Source organism: Sitophilus oryzae, unplaced genomic scaffold (assembly GCF_002938485.1).
Source record: "Sitophilus oryzae breed Bouriz unplaced genomic scaffold, Soryzae_2.0 scaffold_907_pilon_pilon, whole genome shotgun sequence".
Classification (NCBI taxonomy): Eukaryota; Metazoa; Arthropoda; class Insecta; order Coleoptera; family Curculionidae; genus Sitophilus; species Sitophilus oryzae.
The window spans coordinates 2,568,473-2,589,613 of record NW_022147536.1 but is presented as its reverse complement, the minus strand read 5'-3'; the positions used below and the strand labels follow the sequence as shown (position 1 = coordinate 2,589,613).

The 21,141-nt window shown below is 34.2% G+C and overlaps 1 protein-coding gene across 1 annotated transcript in view; it reads left to right on the top strand.

Annotated features, from left to right (window-relative positions):
* The window catches only part of LOC115890641 (dystroglycan), a 210,756-nt gene that overhangs the window by 159,192 nt on the left and 30,423 nt on the right, over positions 1-21,141 (top strand). Inside the window, exons 4-7 of the mRNA XM_030910937.1 lie at positions 4,353-4,653; positions 7,528-7,790; positions 19,213-19,504; positions 20,413-21,061. Coding sequence (XP_030766797.1) covers positions 4,353-4,653; positions 7,528-7,790; positions 19,213-19,504; positions 20,413-21,061 — 1,505 coding nt within the window. The remainder of the gene's footprint in view (positions 1-4,352; positions 4,654-7,527; positions 7,791-19,212; positions 19,505-20,412; positions 21,062-21,141) is intronic.

Genomic DNA, 21,141 nt, shown 5'->3' with positions numbered 1-21,141 from the left:
TAATCGTAGAAACTGAAAACGTAATATTCCAAAATAATCCAAAATGGTATTTTTCCAAAATGTCTTAAGACGGCAATAATCGTTCCTCTGCATAAAGGAGGAGACAAAGATGAAGCTTCTAACTATCGCCCAATTGAACTCCTTCCAACGCTATCTAAGATCATAGAAAGGTTGGTTAAATAGAAGGCTGGTATCTGTTCTGTTTAAGTACAAAATACTTACTGAACATCAGTTTGGATTTCTAAGCAACAAGTCCACAAATGACGCTATGTTTTCCCTCCTTAATAAAGTTTACTCCAGCCTAAATAACCATCATTCTACAGCAACAATTTTCTGTGATTTTTCTAAGGCGTCCGACTGTGTAAATCATAAGATCCTAATTAATAAACTGCACCACTATGGGTTCAGGGGAACATCTCTCGAATGGTTTAAGTCGTATCTGAGCAACAGAAGTCAACTTGTGAGGGTGTATACCACGTTGTCTTCTAGCAAGCCAATAGAATGTGGAGTACCACAAGGCTCAGTACTAGGCCCCATTTTGTTTCTTCTTTTTATTAACGACATTGCTAACATAAACATCAGTGGCAAAATATGTCTTTTTGCCGACGACACTAGCTTCACTTGGAGCAACAAGGACGTTACGGCACTTCATAGAATTATATCAAATGACTTAATCACCATTAAATCTTGGTGCGATTCGAACCTCCTGAGTCTCAACATTTCTAAAAGTAAAGCTTTGTCGTATAAAAACTCGCTGCCTTTTGTACTTAACAACACCACCATTGACGTCGTGAAATCTTTAAAATTCTTAGGGCTTGTTGTGGACAATTCTCTGAAATGGGACATGCATATCGAAGCTTTATCGAAAAAATTGAGCTCTGCCTGTTTTGCATTAAGATCTGTTTCCAAGGAGCTTAACTCGTCAGTGGCTAGAACTGTTTATTATGCACTTTTTGAGTCGTGATATTTTCACAGATAATGTATCTGTGTTGCCGCTATAAGAACAAATACTAAAAACAGAATTAAATAAACGTTTATAAATAAAAAAGTACTTTCACTAAACATTATCTTTTAAGTAAGAATTTTACATAGAATCTTTCAAGTCCTCGGTGGCCGCGTTGTTAAAGCGTTAGGACTTTACGCTGCTATGACATTGGAGCCGTAGTAAGACGAATCCTAGTCAAGGTGACTTTTTTTTAATCGTTTTTGTTTTAATTTTTATATATTTATTTTTACTTTTTACATATTTATTATTGATTAATACTATTTTTAGTAATGTGTTTCTTCATTTTTTTTTAATTACTTATACGCGCATTCAAAATTTTAGCTAAATCGGAAAAAAAGTTTATAATAATATAGTGTCTGATGTTGCATAGATAATGAATAGTACCGTAAAACGGGGTTACTTTGTCACCTTTTGAACATGTTTTACCCTGTAACTTTTTTATTTTTTCGATTTTCGCCCTGAAAAAAATCAAGTATACCGACGGTATCATTTTGTATGCGCAGCCACAAAACCAGCTGCTTAGCATCCATAGGGAATTTAAAAAAAAAAACAAAAAAAAATAGGGTGATAAAGTAGCCCCGTGTTTGGGGCTACTTTGTAAATTTTGTAATTATTAAAAATGCTTGCAAAATGCATAGAACTAGCTAGAATGACAAAGTAACCCCAGATATTGAATCCCCGGAAAAAATGTATATACCTACCTATATACAGTGTGACCCACTCAAGACCGGGCACCCTCCATAAAATCTGTATTTATAGTCCGATTTTGATGATTTTTTTTTTCAAATATAAAGTTTCAAAAAATGTACTTTAGGGCTCAATGTCATGTTATTTCACAAAAAACAAGGCCTACTTAATAAAGTTTTTGTGGTGAAAAATTTGCAAAATCATATTAGCGATTTTTTTTCAAAAAATTTGAGTACACCCCTACATTCGGCATCCCCCAAAACAGTTCTGTACCAAATTTCGTTTAAAAATATTAATTATTAATAATTCTGCAGTTAAATTAAATAATTCCCTATTTTTGCCAATTTAACGATGAGTTATAACGTAACCCTTGAAAAAAACAATCCACAACAATGGGTTTTATTAGCTGTCAATTCTTGCAGCGTAGAATTGAATATTAATTTAATAGCACGCAGAAAAGTGTTGTATCAAGAAATATTATTTGCATTATGGAACAATTAAATATTAGGGATAAAATTGAAATGATTCGTTTAGTGGGTGATAACTATCTTCAAGCAGGAGAAGCTGCCAGAGAATTTAACAACAGACATCCCGACAGACCTGCAGTAAGTAGAAGCACGGTTCAACGAATAAATAGAGTTTTTAATGAAACTGGTTGTGTGTCAAAATACTTACTAAAAAACAGAAGGCCGGAACATTGAATAAATAGGCGGAATGAGGAAATATTAGAATATTTTCGTAACAATCCTCGTGCAAGCATTAGAGGCGCCAGTGTTGATTTGGATATACCAAGGGAAAATATTAGGAGATGTTTGCGAACTAATAAAGTTAAACCCTTTAAACCAAAGATTTTACACACTTTGGAAAACGGAGATGATGTTAGACGATTAGAATTCTGCTTATGGGCTCAAGCAGAGTATTTAAATAATAGAAATTTCTTAAAAGAAATTTTATTTAGTGATGAGGCAACATTTAGTACAAACGGAGTAGTATCCTCTCAAAATTCGCGATTCTGGGCAGTCGAAAACCCTGAATGGGTGATCAATACAAGAAGACAGTATTCTCAGAAATTAAATGTGTGGTGTGGCATACTTGATGATAGAATCATTGGTCCATATTTTTTTGAGAGAAATTTGAATAGTCCAACGTTTTTGAATTTTCTGATTAATGACTTTTGGGATGCAATACATAATTTACCATGCCAAACCCGTTTGAATTTAAAATTTCAATTGGACGGATCACCTGTGCATAACGCGGCAGTTGTCAGGGAATGGTTAAATGAAAATTTTGAAAATAAGTGGATAGGTCGAAATAGCCCGCTAATTGAGTGGCCACCGAGATCCCCGGACCTAACACCCCTTGATTTCTTTCTTTGGGGTTTCTTAAAGCAACAAGTTTACAAGTCTAGACCTCAATCTGTAGATGAATTACGTATTAGAATTACAGAGGCTTCTGCAAATATTACACCACAGCAGCTTAGGAATGTAACTGTTAATCTAAGAAAAGATGCGACAAATGTATTGAACTGAATGGAGGGCTGGTAGAAGCAACTAGAATTATTTGAATATGTTTAACTTATTATTCGGTTATTGTGTTGTTTGTAGTATTTTTATCATTGTTTGTAATAAAACTCGTTGTCGTGGATTGTTTTTTTCAAGGGTTACTTGATAACTCATCGTTAAATTGGCAAAAATAGGGAATTATTTAATTTAACTGCAGAATTATTAATAATTAATATTTTTAAACGAAATTTGGTACAGAACTGTTTTTGGGGATGCCGAATGTAGGGTGTACTCAAATTTTTTGAAAATCGCTAATATGATTTTGCAAATTTTTCACCACAAAAACTTTATTAAGTAGGCCTTGTTTTTTGTGAAATAACATGACATTGAGCCCTAAAGTACATTTTTTGAAACTTTATATTTGAAAAAAAAATCATCAAAATCGGACTATAAACACAGATTTTATGGAGGGTGCCCGGTCTTGAGTGGGTCACACTGTATATATTTTAATTTTCAAAATAAAATTGCAAAAAAAAACAAATCATTGTACAAAATACTTTATTTCCCACAGGATAAATAATATTATCAAACGTAATAAATCTTAAAAATATTCTGTAACATTAACAAGGAAACTTAAAATAATATTTTTTAAAAAAATTTCACTATTTGCTTGATATCGGGTTTAGTGAGCGGGAATCCCCAATCTGCATCTACGCCAAGGGTTCTTGCAATGATCCTCCTGACTCAGGATGGTTGGATGACCCATAGGTTTTGTATGCCTACCAAGGCATCTGTTAGTAAGGGTGCTCCGTGGAATTTGATAAACTCTGGACGCCTGTTTTTTGCTCATACCATTTTGCATTGCGCGCACCGTTTCCGCCACCTGCACCTGTTAGGTTAGGTTAGGTTGTGGTAGGTCCGGCTACCCGGGGTTTTTTCATACGTTCGAATTTTTTTTATAGTCAATTAGAACTTATTAGAAACTAATTAGCCTTATTGGAAGCAGCAATTAAAAAAAATTGAAAAAAAATTAAAACCATCAGCGCGCACAAGGTGACAAAGTTACCTCGGGTGACAAAGTAGCCCCCGTTTTACGGTACGAAACCCTTCGTGCGCGAGTCCAACTCGCACTTGACCAATTTTGTTGTACTTTTTAGACTGCCTTAACCTGGAGACCACAGTACGAGAAAGACGACATCAGTGACAGCTCGGTAGTACTAGCCGGGCCAGGTAACGTGGTGACCAAGCTCTCCAAAACGCCATCGTTGCTAGAAGTCCCCGTGGGCTGTGACGGTCGCTTATGGGAAGCTTCAGCTGGCATGGTGCAGTCGTTAAAGCAACAAGCTCGTGACGGTACCATTGCCGAAGTACTCAGATTCCCGCTATTAGGATGGAGAGTTAAGACCGAGCCTAGGGAACTCTTGAGGAAGAGAAGGCAAGCGGCTGTGGAAGATTATGGTAAATATAATAATTTTTATACACCTTGAAGTACTGAAACTGTATAAATAATAACAATATTTATTGTTTCAAAAAAAAACACTTTACAGTAATAATCGTAAAATCATCTGCAGAAGCAAAAGCTATGTACAGATGAGCTATGTATGTTGTATTGTTGAAACAAACATTTTATCTCATAAAATGTACAGGGGGTCCCATTTTCCTCTGTTTTACGGGATTTCTCGTTTATGAGTGGAGCTACAAAGATGCGGTTTTCACATCACTGTGCTACATTTTTATGAAACTAAAAATGCATATATTTGATACCAATTAAACTTTTAGTAACGCAATCGAGGGCGCGATTTTTAAACTCATTGTTGCCAACTATGGACTTATTCGGCGCCGGGCTGACTAATTGGAATTTAAATTTCCTTCTGGGGATTAAGGTGGTAGCTCTGCAGTAAAAAATGTCAAGTTGCCACATTTATTTATTTATTTCCTGACATTGTCATCTGTTTTGACAATTTAGTTTTGTATTACGAGTTTTTGGTTTAAATAAACAGTATTATACTTTAAGCTTAAAAATGTTTACTAGCAGACGTTGCAATCGAAGATTGTTCTTTTTAGAACCGCTTTTAGTGTGAAGTGTACAGGGTGGGTCAAATTCGACGCTTTTAAATGGAAACACCCTTTTCTATAGGAGATAGACAAAAAGTAATATCGGTGTCTGGACCTCAATTTTTGTCAAAAGCATGATGGTGAAAACCGCATATCGATATCTGTTACCGTTTCGGAGTTACGGGGTGTTTTTCAAAAATATGCATTTTTAACAAATCGCTGTAACTTTTTTGCTATGGAAAATTTTGTATTTCTACGAAAACATTTCCAAAGCACCTTTTTACGTAGAATTTAATGGTTTAAGTATAATTTTTTTAAAATTAATAATTTAAGAATTATCAACAGAAAATTTGATTTTTTATATGGGACACCCTGTATATTTTTAATTTATTGAAAAGAATATAAAATTACCTTTCCAAAAATATAACACACTTGATATTTTGCTCGATTCCTCTTCGAGATATAGAGTATATAAAAATTCGCCCGCTTTAAATAAGTAGGCTTTGAACGGCACCGGCTGTAATGCAAAACAATTCTAGCTGTGAGCATCAATTAAAACGAAAATAATATTTGCTATGAGAGATGCAGAATTTTATAACAATTTAAAATATATTTAACCAACATCAACACATTTAAACTATACCTAATAACAATAAAAATAAATAGCAAACCAAGACATGAGATTTTGCTACAGGTGTTCGACATATCAACCGTCTTCTGTTATGGACAGACGGGACAGTTTTTGAACATTTCTCGCGGAATTCAACTCACTTTCACAACAGTTGGTGTGAAAGATACCCTCTCATAACTGCTAAGTATTTCTAATTCTTGTCTAGATTATACGGAAGAATAAGGAACCTTTATTCTTTCGCAAATATATCCATAGGATTAGATCCATGGGCACTAAGTAAGGCAGCCTCGACGGCCAACGGCTGGGATCTTGGTTAGCTATTCAATTATTCGTGAAATTGGCTGCAAAAATTTGCTCATAACTTCAGCGTTCAGAGGCGGTGCGTCGTCTTGCTGGAAAATATGTTTTCGAGTTCCATTAAGGACATATCATCAATAAGGGACCCAAAGCCTACTAGTTAAAAGTGGCGAACTTTTAAAAATTCTGTATTTCGAAAGGGATTATAACAAAATATCAAGTATGCTATATTTTTGGAAAGAATTTAAAATTACAAATTCTTCTCAGTTAATTAAAAATATAGAGGGTGTCCCAAATAAAAAATCAATTTTTCTGTTGATAACTCTTAAATTATTAATTTTAAAAAAATTATACTTAAACCATTAAATTCTACGTAAAAAGGTGCTTTGGAAATGTTTTCATAGAAATACAAAATTTTCCATAGCAAAAAAGTTACAGCGATTTGTTAAAAATGCACATTTTTGAAAAACACCTCTTAACTCCGAAACGGTAACAGATATTGATGTGGGGTTTTCATCATCATGTTCTTGATGAAAATTGAGCTCCAGACACCGATATTAGTTTTCGTCTATCTCCTATAGGAAAGGGTGTTTCCCTTTAAAAGGGTCGAATTTGACCCACCCTGTACAAGATAACTTAATAGCCGTAAAAAAATCATTTCAACTTTATTAGAATATTTTGAACGGGAAAGCGGTAGTAATGAACCTTTATGTCCCTTAAATGCTGTTAAGAAGGTGAGTTTGTTGGATGTAAATAATAACTGTTTATATATTTATAATTGATTTATTTTTGTTTCCTAAAATATTTTGATTAAAAGAAAATATGTAAAAGTCGGCAACGCTGTACCGGTCAAGTTTAATCACGTGACTAAAACTTTATTTGATATGAGCTATAGAGTTGTCGCCTTTTTAGTTCGTCAAGTCCAGAGTGAATTTAAAATTGTTGCATTTTTTGATCCCCTTCGTACCTTAATTGTCTCATAACTTATCGAAAAGGTGAAAACTAAGTCCCGTAGAGTTTTCCACGTAGAACCCAGTGGCGTAACTAGTTTTTCGCTGAGAGAAATATGACTCAAACTTATTCTTTTTAAAGAGCCTTGGAAAAAATATAACCAACAAAAACAACTATTGTTTGAGGAGCTCGTCAGAAGCTAAACCTCTAAAAATAATAAAGAGAAAAGCTATTAAAATTGCCTAAATCAAGTTCTTTGAGAACATACACAGCACATCTTTATTATTAAAACGTTAAAGTTCTGAAGACTGTCATTACAACACCATATACTGATAATTTAAATAATTTTAATTTATTTGTTCTTGAGTATAATGACCTTATTATCAAAATTGTTTCAGGAAGTGGTGATTACGATGAAGATTATTACGGAGAATACGACGACGATTACGATGAGGACAACCTGGGCGACTTAGAAACAAATCCTCCGATACCTAAAGTCCCGGTGACGCTTCCAGCTAGGCCTACAACTCCATCAACAACTACCACTACTACCGGAGCACCAACCACTTCCACATCTACCACTGTCCCATCATCCACACATCCACATCGACATCACCATGGCGAAGTCAAGCCCAGCGAAGAGTACAGTCCCATAGTGCCTGTAAGCATTTAACCAATACGTCCTTCATATACAGGGTGTTATTAAAATGGTGTAAAAAAAATTGGGGGGTGATAGTACTCCTAAAAATAGTAAAAAAAGTTCCTATAAGTATAGGGCGGAAAATGCATATTAAGGGAATTAGGGGCACTGAAAGGGTGAATTTAAAAAACGGTTGTTTTGAAATTGTAGGCTTAAAAAACGAGATAAAACTTCGAAAAAAAATCCACTGCCATAAATTTTGACTCTAAATCAAATGGTGATACAGAAAAATTATTTGGAAAAGCGGAAAGGGTAGTTTTTGCAAGGGTAGGAGGTTGTTTCATGAATAACTTTTTTGAGGTTATTTTTTTTTGCAACGCGGGTTCATTTTTTGAAAACTACATACTTTCTCCTACAAAAAAGATAGGGGAGAGTGTTGTACCTTGGTCCATTTTTGTTAAAGGCGCCGTAACTTTTTGTTTGCGACTTTTTTGCATGATTTTTGAAAAATATAGAGTATCTGTGACTTTGATTCATTAATTTATTTCATCCAGACCTGGATAGAATAAACCAAAAACTCAGAATCACATTTTCTAATGAGTAATGCAAATCGGTCCGAGATACAAACTAGTAATGTACTTTGGTCCACAAACGATTGTACCTTAGTCCAAAAAAAAACTAAAGAAATCGGTAATACTTGGTTTAATATTTAACGACTAACAATACACAAACTCTTTAGAAATTAGTTGACATTATAGCCGTCAAAGTTAACCTCAAAATACAATAATGAGCTACGCCGAGCAGTGCCTTTCACGGTTTTTGGTTTAGGTAATTTACACAGTAAATCAGAAGCACAAAAATCGTATGTTTCTTCAGAATCATTCACAAATTTATTAGTTTTGTTGGCTCTGGTGCACAATAGGTCCCCACGCATTTAACACTTTTTTGGAATTTTTTTGCAAGATTATCTTAAACTGAATATTTTTAAGCATAAAAATTGTTGGATGAATGTGTTTTATCTTTAAAAAGCGGCAAAAAAACGTATTTTAGGTACAGGCGACGGACAGTAAATACGTAAAAACATCACATATTAGTACTTTATTACCTTATATAGACGTGGAATGATCTAATTTAAGCACAAAAATGTAACGAATCTTCTTTGTAAGCATAAAAATTAAGAAAATATATTTATTTACATCAGCTCAAGCTAGCAATTTTATGACTTTTTCGATTGACAGTTAATCGATCATCGGTATGTCATCTATGGCCTTCGCTAGAATTTGCGACGTTGTCAATAAAATTACTTTATATGATTTTCTTCTGAAATAAAGTTGTTGTGGAGGGACTTAAAACGGTAAGTTATCACTTTAGTGCAACAAAAATTGAACTGTCTAGTAGCTTATTCGTTAGTGTGGATTATTTTAAAGCAATTTCTGAAATAAAATTTGCGGATTTTTCAGGTTCTACGAAAATATAAGTTTTTTTAATATATACTGTTTTTCGACGCGTAATCAATGAAGTTTTGTCATTAGGCTCAATTAGGTTAGCCTGGTTATTTGGAAGGTGGTAATGCATTGGTTAGCCTGGTTATTTGGAGGGTGTTAATGCAATGGTTAGCCTGGTTATTTGGAGGGTGGTAATGCATTGGTTAGCCTGGTTATTTGGAGGGTGTTAATGCATTGGTTAGCCTGGTTATTTGGGGGTGTTAATGCATTGGTTAGCCTGGTTATTTGGAGGGTGGTAATGCATTGGTTAGCATGGTTATTTGGAGGGTGTTAATGCATTGGTTAGCCTGGTTATTTGGGGGTGTTAATGCATTGGTTAGGTTAGGTTAGATAGGCTGGTTATTTGGAGGGTGGTAATGCATTGGTTAGCCTGATTATTTGGAGGGTGTTAATGCATTGGTTAGCCTGGTGATTTGGAGGGTGTTAATGCATTGGTTAGCCTGGTTATTTGGGGGTGTTAATGCATTGGTTAGGTTAGGTTAGATATTCTGGTTATTTGGAGGGTGGTAATGCATTGGTTAGTCTGGTTATTTGGAGGTGTTAATGCATGGTTAGCCTGGTTATTTGGGGGTGTTAATGCATTGGTTAGGTTAGGTTGGTGGGGAGTGTTTGGAAGTACGCAGATCACATCCATTTCGGAATCTTACTGAACAAATCCGGGAAAAATATATTTTTAAACAATTGTGCTAAATACTGTGTAATGATTTTATTGTCAATTTATTTTTATAGTGTTTTTGTTTTGCCTCGTTTATTATATTTTTAATTTTTCGTGTTCTTAAAGTGCGTACTAAATGTAAAAAAAACGAATATAAAGTAGAACGTTTTCGTCGATTTTACACAGGGTGAGTATGGCAACACTGTGCATAACCTTGTATTTTACTGTCTTTATGAAGGTTATAATAGGGAGTTTTCGCATTGAAATGTAGTGAAAATTTGGAATTTTCAATTATTTTTTTTCGTAGAAAAAGTGGTTCATCCAACAATTTTTTTCTTTTAAACCATTCCATTAACTATGGGATCCACATTAAAAATTAAAAAAAACATGATTTCGTGGGGACCTGTTCTGCACAAGACCCGTTTTGTTGATTCTTCGTAAGTATCTAATCTCATTATTATTACCGAAGCTTACGATTTCAGCAACATAAAAGCTTATTGATTTATTTCCTGCCACCTTCACTAGTGCGAAATCACCTCCATGAAATTCATTGTCTTCATTCAACTGTTGTAAACTATCAATTTCCAACCATTCTTTGTCTTCAGAAATAATATCGTCCAAGGTTTCATATTCTCCAGAAGACATCGAGGGAGCTGACTTACTTTCAGACGAATGAAGTTCTTTTTTTTCGTTTTTGCTAACTTTCTGACGTTTGGTTATTGACAAATTTCTGGTAACCTTTTTAGCAGCTTGAAGATCTCGTTTTTGCTCCAGCTCCTCTTTTTCTGGCGTATCCGTAAGAATACGCGACTTGCCTCTACGACGGCCACCAGTTTCCTTCCGCATAGGTGCTTTAGGGAATGGACGCAATATTTCAGGTGTGATGGTTGAAGCAGAGACAACTAAGGGTGTACCCGAAGTTGAAGCACATGCAGCTAACGGTGTATCCGAACTTGAAGCAGATGCAGCTAAGAATCCATTCGAACTTGAAGCAGAGGCAGCTAACGGTGTATCCGAAATTGAATCAGAGGCAGCTAACGGTGTATCCGAACTTGAAGCAGAGGCAGTTAAAAGTGTATTCGAACTTGTAGATGGTAATGAATCACTAATGGAATTGAGTGGCCCACTCTCTGTTACAGTTGACGGGCGGTCTGTTATGTAACTGGTTAGAAACTCATGTTCTTGAAAAATATTTTCATTCAGTGGGTATAGGCCTGATACTTCAAATCCCTTTTGAATATTAAGCGGTGTAAAAGCCTGAGGAAAAGCTTTACCAACTAGTTCTGCTATATCATATATGGTGATTGGTTGGCCAGGATGCATTAACATCCACTCGTTATAAGCCGTATTATAGTAAGCTTTAAAGGCTCCAAATACTGTCCTATCCAACGGTTGAAACTTATGACTTGCGTGGGCATGAAATGTCACCAATATGATTCCATTTGCTTTGCAAAAATCAATTGTTGGGATGCTGATATGACTATCATGGTTATATAATAGAATAAGTATCGGTTTGCCGACACTCGGCTTGACGTGATTCACAAAATGTTGCATGAACTCATAGAACAGATCTGAATTTGACCAACCTGACAAATTAGCTCCTCCAATCGAAGCAATTGGACCTCCCTTGAGCATATGGGCTTTGAAATGAACCGCGGAAATATCATCATTGGTGGGATGGCATTTCCAAGTGCATTTATGGCCGCAATCAAAGTGATGTTTTGACCACGCTCACCACTTGTCATCTGTCCAACTTGTTTAACTCCTTTGGAACTGATAATTTTAGGAGGAACGTGTACGGTCGTTATACCGGTTTCATCGATATTCCAAATCTGCTTTGCAGGAAAAGTTCCTCTGGACAACACACTTTTGTAATTGTCAAAAAATGTAGTGACATTAACTCGATTAAACGCCGTGGATCTCGCCAAACTGGACGCCACAGGCAATTTTTCTCTCATCCCAGATGACAGGATACCGCTTCTCTTTTGCTGATGCAAACTGGTAGGCTAGTTTCCTAACCTCTACCCTCGTCAACCCATAATGAAGACGAGCAGCCGTGACTAAATAAGTTTTCAAGGATTCCTCCTCATTTCTCGAGACTACTTGCTTCACATTGTTTTTTGTGCTGTATGTAAATCTTTCCGCTTCTGAGTTTTTAAAACTACGAATGTGTCTAATTAACGTTGTTTTTGATACTCCATATCGCCTTACTGCCTCTCGAATGGCAATACCTTCATTGATGCATTCTTCTACAGCTTGTGTCAATTTTTCTGCTTCAACTTTCTCACGCTTTTTGCCACTCTTGCTTCGTAGCATTTTTGACCAATCTGGAAGATAAAATTAAACTGGCTTACATTTGAAATAAAATGGAAAATAATTTATTTTCAGTTGCTTTTATCAACCCTTGAAACGTAAAAACAATAAAACTAAATATAAGCAAAAATTATTCACACATGCGCAAGAAGAAGGAAATGTTGTAACAAAATAACATAACACAAGTAACTTACCCTTTAAAAGTACGCAGATGATTACAGATTTTTATTTGTTTATTATTTACTTTCACACTCGATAAACGACGAATATGAAATAACTTCGGAGAACTTCGTTTCTGGTTGAATTACTTTGGGCGCCATCTGTAGGTTGGAAGTGCGTAATCTAGCGGCGATATGGGTGAACGGAAACTGCATCGACAAATAGTGAAATTCGAAGCGGTCAGATGTACATTATGGTTCAAGGTACAACACTCTCCCCTACTCTTGTTGCACATCGCCTAGAGCGATGGTTTTCGAGAAAATTGAAAGCAAAAAGATTGCTCTGATGGGTTACTAACTGGCTAATCAACATAAACTTATGAAAGTTATGACGGTTCAAAAGTAACCAAGTAGTTATTAAATAATTAATTGGAAAATCAAAATTTCATGATTTTTAAAACATCTTATTGCTTTAAAAACAAAATAAACTTTTTTGGTTTTTAAAAAATTTTGTTTACTCAGTGCCGATTAATTCTGAAGAGCAACTACGGCAACGCATTATTGACTGTTCCAACCAAATGCGGACAACACCAAGGGTATTCCACAGGATACCTACGCAGAGAAGAAGATCAGATGTCTACATTAAAATGAATGGTGGTCACTTTGAACATTTACTATAAATGAATTACGGAATGCATTATTTTAATAAGGAATTTTGGTAATTGGATTATTTCGTTTTTTAAAGCAATAAAATGTATTAGAAATCATGAAATTTTAATTTTTCAATTAGTTATTTGATAACTACTTGGTTACTTTTGAACCGCCATAACTTTCATAAGTTTAAGTTGATTAACCAGTTGGCAACCCATCAGAGCAAACCCTTTCCGCTTTTCCAAATAATTTTTCAGTATTACCATTTGATTTAGGGTCAAAATGTATGGCAGAGGATTTTTTTTCGAAACTTTATCTCGTTTTTTAAGCTTACAGTTTCAAAACAATCGTTTTTTAAGTTCACCCTTTCAGTGCCCCTAACTCACTTAATATGCATTTTCCGCCTTATACTGATAGGAACTTTTAGTATTGAAAATACTTCTGGCCGCGTTTATATTGGACCCATCTTTGAAAAAACGACATGCTAGAAGCAACATGGGTTCAATAACCTGCCTGTCAACACGTACTTAAGTTGATAGAGCCAGCGTCTAGGGCAAGGTCGAGTCTGGACCGGCGGATAAAGAAAGCGATGTTATTTTAAAAGAAAATATGTCAAGGCATGGGTTGTTAGGTAACAGTTTGGCTATTTTAATCGGCTATTTAACTATTTCCGTATGAGAAACAAGGAGCAAATTATAGGAGAAAGAGCAGAATCACATAAATAATAAATTTAGACTAATTACCATATTTTTTTATATGATTATAATTTTTTTTAATTATCAACTTAGGACAAAGAAAAAGCTTGCATGGTTTCCACCGCCAACAGGCGTTAAAACAAATGAATCCAAGGCGTTGTGAAATATTTATTGGGATAAGTTGATAAGTTTTTACCGTTTGAATATTGTTGTAAATAATAATTATTATCATTTAATTAGCGCTAACTTGTCAAAATTCACAACACGGCGAAATTTCAACAAAATCGGCCAACGGATCTTTGAAATATTAATAAAAAAATGTCTATTAGGACTTGACACCCTGTATCTTTAAAATTATGCATTTCCGGACACATGTTTATATTAACTTTTTACCTTAAAAACACAAAGAATCACCTTCTGAAGTTGGCCAGATACTTAATTAACAGCCTGTATTTAAAAATGGCTAGCTAGCGATTTTGTAAGTACAGCTATGTTTATTTTAATAGAAAAAAAATACATTTCATAAAAAATAAACAAACCTCTAATTCAATTACTATACACTAATTAATTAATTTTAAATGTATCTAAATAGGCACTTTAATAATGGAAAAATGGACATGAGCACTTCATAGAGTATACCAAATATGTAAAAAAAATCCAATAAAAAAACCACAAATGGCACATTAAAAGCTGCATTATCTGAAATCAAACTATACGTACCTAAACGGCCAATCAGTCAAACAACAGTCACAAGACGCCGACATCGATAACGCGATGAGCAGTTTTTAATAATTATTCCGAGTTAATACTTCAAGTAGCATTCCTTCAACTAAATTTTAACTTAAGTATTGTTAATACATATAGTCATATTAATGATTATAGTCTGTATGATTTCTAAAATAAAAAATCCAGCGTATTTTTATCAAAATAATTATTAAATGATGTATATAATAGTTAATATTTATTAACTTCGTAAGTGTTATTTTTTAATATAATTCATCAACATATATTATAATTATGGATCTTTTAATAATTAAATAATTATCTTAAGTTTAAATTGTGGTAAACTTGTTATTGAGTTTCAATCATTTATATTTAAAATCTTAGGGAAGGCAATATAGATTTTAGGCAGAAGAACTCAAGGGAAGGACTGTGTAATTAGTAATTAAAATTTTACATTTTTTTTTACTTGCCATTTTTCTTGTCTTTCACATTGCACGTTCACTCTTCGTTGTGTCACACACAATCTGAATTTCGGATATGATGCAGAACTGATAAATTAGACCAAATATATTAATTGCAAGGTATGCAAAGAAATATTTTTGTTAACTTTGCAAATACTTAAGGCATGCAATAATTTTTAAAAAATTTGACGTGAGATTACTTTTTTGGACATTGACTCATTACTCAATTGGACATACTGAATGTAAACTAGGAATACATAGTTGCTCCAGTCGATAATATATTCTGCTGCTTATTTTCCTCATAACAAAAAACCGTCAATACCGCTACTCACATTATGGACACCTTTCTATACTTAAATCTCTTAATGATGTTTAAAAATACATATGTAGGTACATACTATAAGTAGTGGTTGTCATGGTTTTTTTATTAGGTATGATGAAAAGTAGCTGCAAACTAAATTATCGTTGGAGCCAACTATATTTTAATTTATTTTTATTTACGGTAACTATGCACGGTAAGGGTTCAAAATATGCCTATACTGTGAGGCAACTCAATTCGAGTATAAATTAACACTTACATTCCAAGTATCTTCTTGGTCTACCGGCACCCCGTTCTTCCTTATTCCATCATTTCTATAAAAAATAGTATGATTTATAACTTTTAATTTTTATTGAAAAAATTGGTGAAATTTTGTTGTACGGCGAATTTAAATTTATGGGCCCTCCATAAATTTACACCGTAAGTTCGAATATTAGTTAGGAATACCCAGGTAATAGCCGGAAATATGCAAAAGAAGGGGTGAGTTTAGGTTAGATTAGAATTAGGTTTTAGCTGGTTTTGCATTAATAAAAATATAAACCTAATCTAAACTTAACCGAAACAGACCCACTTTTTGGTATATTTTGGGCTCCTACGTGGGCTCTACGTTTAACCAATATTCGGGCTTTTACGGTAACATAATACGCATTCTGATTGGTTTAATCTGGCTCCATAACAAACTGTGGGTTCGAAGTGCTATTGCAAATTAATGCAATTAATTCTATGTATACACTTTCATAAAAAGCCATCACGATAAAAATTAAATATCAAAATTATTTAACGTTGCGAACGGTTCACTTGTTCACTATACATATCTGGAATATATTTGCGAATGGCGATCAGCGATAAGATGATGCGTCCAAACCTGGGGAGACGAGCGCGAGACATTCCAAATTCGCTGTGTGGACGAGTCTCGCGAGAGCGTCGCGAGTCAACCCACGGAGCCTCCTTGCTATCCGTCCCCTGTCGGTTTTCCAACGGCCGAGAGATCAAAGAAAGCTCGAAAGTCTGGACGTGTTTTTGGTAGGCCCGCCCAACTGCGAGATATTAGCTCTGATTTATAAATTTCGACCATTTAAAATTAAGTAATCTCAAATTTTTAAATCGTGCACCGTATGTATTATCATTTTTTCTGATAGAATTTACAAATTTTATGTCACTGATAATTTTTACCCTACCGAAATCCAACATTTCTTTAAACAAATTGAATTATTACAACATCTATTAATTTTAGATATATAATATCAAAAAATGGCAAGAAAAGTTACCGAATTGTATGTATGTATAACCCAATAATAAAATAAAAAATAGGGTATTCCCATTAGAAAATATGTTATATCCGCAACACTTTTTTGAATTACCCTGTATACTCTATAGTAATGTTAAAATGTGCTTCTTAACCTTACCAATAACTTTTTTATTTAACATTTTGTTCTAAAAACGTTAAAAAAACGTATTATGTAAAAAACGTCGTGTAAGGGATAAAAGGGAAAACAGCCAAAAGAGGGAAAACCGACGATGAATACCATGTTAAAGACCGAATATCATATTAAAGATACAAACATTTATTACTATATGCGTTATTATTTGGCCATCGTTTGTTATATTCAATTGCAATTTAATATATGTTTGGCTTTCTTTCACTATAATGCCACTCGGCTTGTCTCGTGGCAGGTTGGCGTAAAAAATGAATAGAAAATGTCTCGCTCTCGTCTCGCTCTTGTCTCGCTCTTGTCTTGCTCTCGTCTCGCGCTCGGCTCGTCAGGTCTGGACGCACCATAGACTGTCGGAGTGGTGACGTCACGAATGTCAAATTGCTTTCCAAACAAGGTTTAGTTCTTTATATTTCTATTGAGCTCTTCCAAATGACGTCACAAAATAATATAAAATGTAAAAAAATAGGTGATTGCCGACAACCGCCGACTTGTATCTGGTATTTTCAATACGCCTATGATGGTTGCGCATGTTGCAAAATCTGTGAATTTTTTTTACTATTTTTAGGAGTACTATCACCCCCCGATTTTTTTACACCATTTCAATGACACCCTGTATTAATGCCTTTGTTTTGCTTCGTGATGTCATCAATAGTAGATTAGGGTTATACGTTGCAAATCCAATAGATGGCTTTATTACAGTACATTGTTTTATGGAATATGAATATATTTTTTTATATTGCCTTATTTGATTACATTTAACTTGTATACAGGGTGTTTTAAAAAACATGTGCCATCTCTCGTGGGGAGATTCCTCACGAAAAATAAAATTTATTTTTCATATCAACACAGGTCCGATTCTCCTTTGTTTCGTAGCTACAGGGTATTAAAGTCTTAATATTTTTTTGATTTATTATAATTTTCTTCCAAGTACTTTTAGCGTTTCGAATCAAATTTTGAGGGTAAAAGTTACTCTAAATGCGACATATTTTAAAGCTAAAAGAATGTCGACATATTCACCAGGGACGTGCATATGGGTTATCACTAGAATATTTTTCTAAAAAAAGCATGTACGCCACTGACTTCTTTCTCTTGTTAGCGAAATAGTGTAAGCAATATAATACCGATTAAAAGTTGTCTTTTTATATTTTGTCGATTTCGACCTTCTTGATGAATGAGATAAACCCAGTTTTATTAATTTGCCTTGATCCAAGTCTAATAGCAATCTTAAAATAAATTTACTGTCATTGACATTTTTTTTAAATTTTATATAAAGTACTCATTGATTCCTCATCAAAAAATATGAAAAAAAGTTCTTATAAACATGGGTATGGAAATGCATAGTTTTAGAGTTATAGGATGTTAAAACTTTTTAAAATTAGGTTTTTTTGTAATTATCTGAAATACCATTAGCTATTAAGATTGGAAAAGAAAAAGTTTTTTTTAATTTCACTCAAAATGAGTTATTTGGGTCATAAATGACCTAAATACAAAATATTTTCATGGTGTCTGTCTGTCCGTCTGTAACACGATAACTCAAAAACCGCTAAACCGATATTAACCAAATTTGGCACAAAAATACTGTGGCACCCGAGAATCTGGCCATTAGTTTTTGGTGGGGGTGGGGGGTTGGTAAGGGGGTATGGGAGGGGACTAAAAATTTTAAAAAATCGTAACTCCAAAATTACAGTAGCTAGCGAAACGAGGTTTTCAATTTAAGATTAGGAATAATATTTGCAACAAAATTTGTAATAACATCAAAATCAGTCAAAGTCGCAGTTTTTGAGATAAAAAAAATATGAAGTATGGGCGGCTATACGTGCCTCCCGGCGCCATTTTTTTTTATTTGAAATTGCTGTAGTTTATTTGTTACTGTTGACTAACAGTTATAATAACTAATAGTAATAATACTTGATAATAAATTAGGTAAAATATATAATTTATTAATTTTATTAATTTTGATTCAAGAGATAACTTTTAATTGACATTAAACGGCCACAAAATTTTGATATTAAAAGAAAAAAGTCAGTAGCGCACATGTTTTTTTTAATATTTCAGTGATAACCCATATGCACGTCCATGATGAATTCATCGACACTTTTTAGCATTAAAATATGTAGCACTTATAATAACTTTTACCCTCAAAATTTCAATCGAATTACTTCAAGGATACTTAGAAGAAAATTATAATAAATCGAAACGTTATTAAGACTTAAACACCCTGTAGCTACGAAACAAAGCAGAATAGGACCTATGTTGATATGAAAAATAAATCTTAGTTTTACGTGGGAAATCTCCCCACGAGAGATGGCACATGTTTTTTGAAACACCCTGTATTAAAAGCGAATCAATGTATAATCTGTCCGATATTGGTGTGTGTAATACTGGCGAATATTAAAATGACAGACACAACTGTCACTGTCAGAGGTTCACTCCCGTTGAAGAGACTGTATTTAGTACAATCTTTTATACATGTCTACTGTTAACTCCATAAAACAGATACTTATAGAACAAATTCTTTTTTACTCAGGCTGACGATGATGAAGAGGAAAATTACTTAACCACCCCTATAACGTCAGCGACTCCTGGTGGTACGCGACCGAAATATACCGACGACGTTTTGCCTCCCGCAAAAATACCACTGAACGAAGACGATTATGATTACGGGCCCGAGGATGACGAGGATGATGATGATGGAGCGGTGGAAAGCGAAACAGTGGTGCCGGATTTGAGGAAGAAGTCTACTACTGTGCCTGCTAGTGTTGAAGTGGAAAGTGCGCCAACGGAGCCGACTAAACCAAGTGCCAAACAAACTTTCGAATGTAAGTAGAGAAAAATTGTTTTTAAACATGGCTCGTTTATACATTTTAAACTGTATTTCGTTGTAAAAAGTAAAAAATGTTAAATAGGGAATGGTTTCTCCAAAAAAAATCCTTTATGGCCACTGCACTGCAAGAAAATCTACAAAATAAAATAATTATTTTTTGTAAACACTTCTGCGTTAAACCTAAACAGACACTGCTTGTCAGAAGTTATGTTTACAGTTTTACAAATTTGCCTAACAAAGAAAAAATGCTTAACGTTTCGGAAAGTTTATCTCTTTCAGTCGTCGGAAGCAAAAAAAAATACAAAGAATAAAGAAAAAAACTATTTATAATATTTAAATTCAACTATTCGATAAGACTTTACTTTTTTAAAACAGATACGTCTACAAGAAACCGTTAATGTTCTGTTAAAATGACATTATATCAAGTTAAACTTCAAAATTAACAATTACTACCTGATAACAATTACTTAATAAGGTAAAACCAAAAAGCCCCAAACTTTCTGTATGATTATTTTTAAATTTTACGTATGTTATGTTTATTTACGTTATGTTCTTTAAAATCAAAGAAGCGATTGCTATACATTATTAACATCTACAGATGCATGAGTAATACATTTATTTTTATTAAATTGAATTATAAAAGCCTCTTTTATTTTTCTTTTAGAGGCAATCGCTTCTTTCATTATAGTTTTGGCGTTATTAAAATTTATTCTGTGCCCTGTGTCCCATGAATGCTGACAAATCTTAGATTTGTGAAAATCTCCCTTTCTTAAATAATCTTTGAATCAGTGTCTACAATATTCAAAGAAGCATGCATTAATAGAAATGCACTGATTAAGAGAAAACTAAAAAGTCTGCAGTATTGTGTCAATAAGTTTCTAGAACTCATTTTTTTTCTTTCAGTCGTTACCGAAACCGAGCCTTCAAGCACTACCAGCACAACTACAAGCACTACGACCACAACTACATCAACTACAACAACAACAGAAGCTCCTACAACTTTCGAAATCGTCGAAGACACCGAACCCCCTATGTTTGTTACCGATGTTACAATACCTGCTATCGTAACTACACTTAACCAAACTCAAGACACCACTGCTCCAACCAGCACTATCACTGCATCTTCCACTACATCAACTACAACAACTTCCCCTTCCACAGCTTCTCAAGCGACTACTGTCGAAGAAGTTGTAACCAGTCAAGCCACAACACCTTCTGTTATCGATACAACCGTTCCTGATACAACAGTAAAATCAACAACAGTCAGACAAATTTCTAGCACTACAACTGAGTCGTTCGTGACCGAGCAAGTTGATCCTGTTAACAAGCATGTGCCGATTCCTCGAAATTACAGGCCTTACATAGAAAAGCGGCTTCAGTACAAGACGGTGATGGCTGGAAAAGTGTTCAGGTTTGTTATTCCCAAAGATACTTTCAAGGATGCGGAAGATGGGTACAATCTGACCCTGCAAGTGTTGGAAGAGCGTGAACAACCCTTGAGTGCCAATTCTTGGTTACAGTTTAATCCTCTGAGAAGAGAACTCTATGGCCTGTAAGTATAAGTAGTATAAATATGTTTATATCGGTGTAGTTTTATATTTTTATTCTTTAGTTTCATACAAGGTGTTTTAA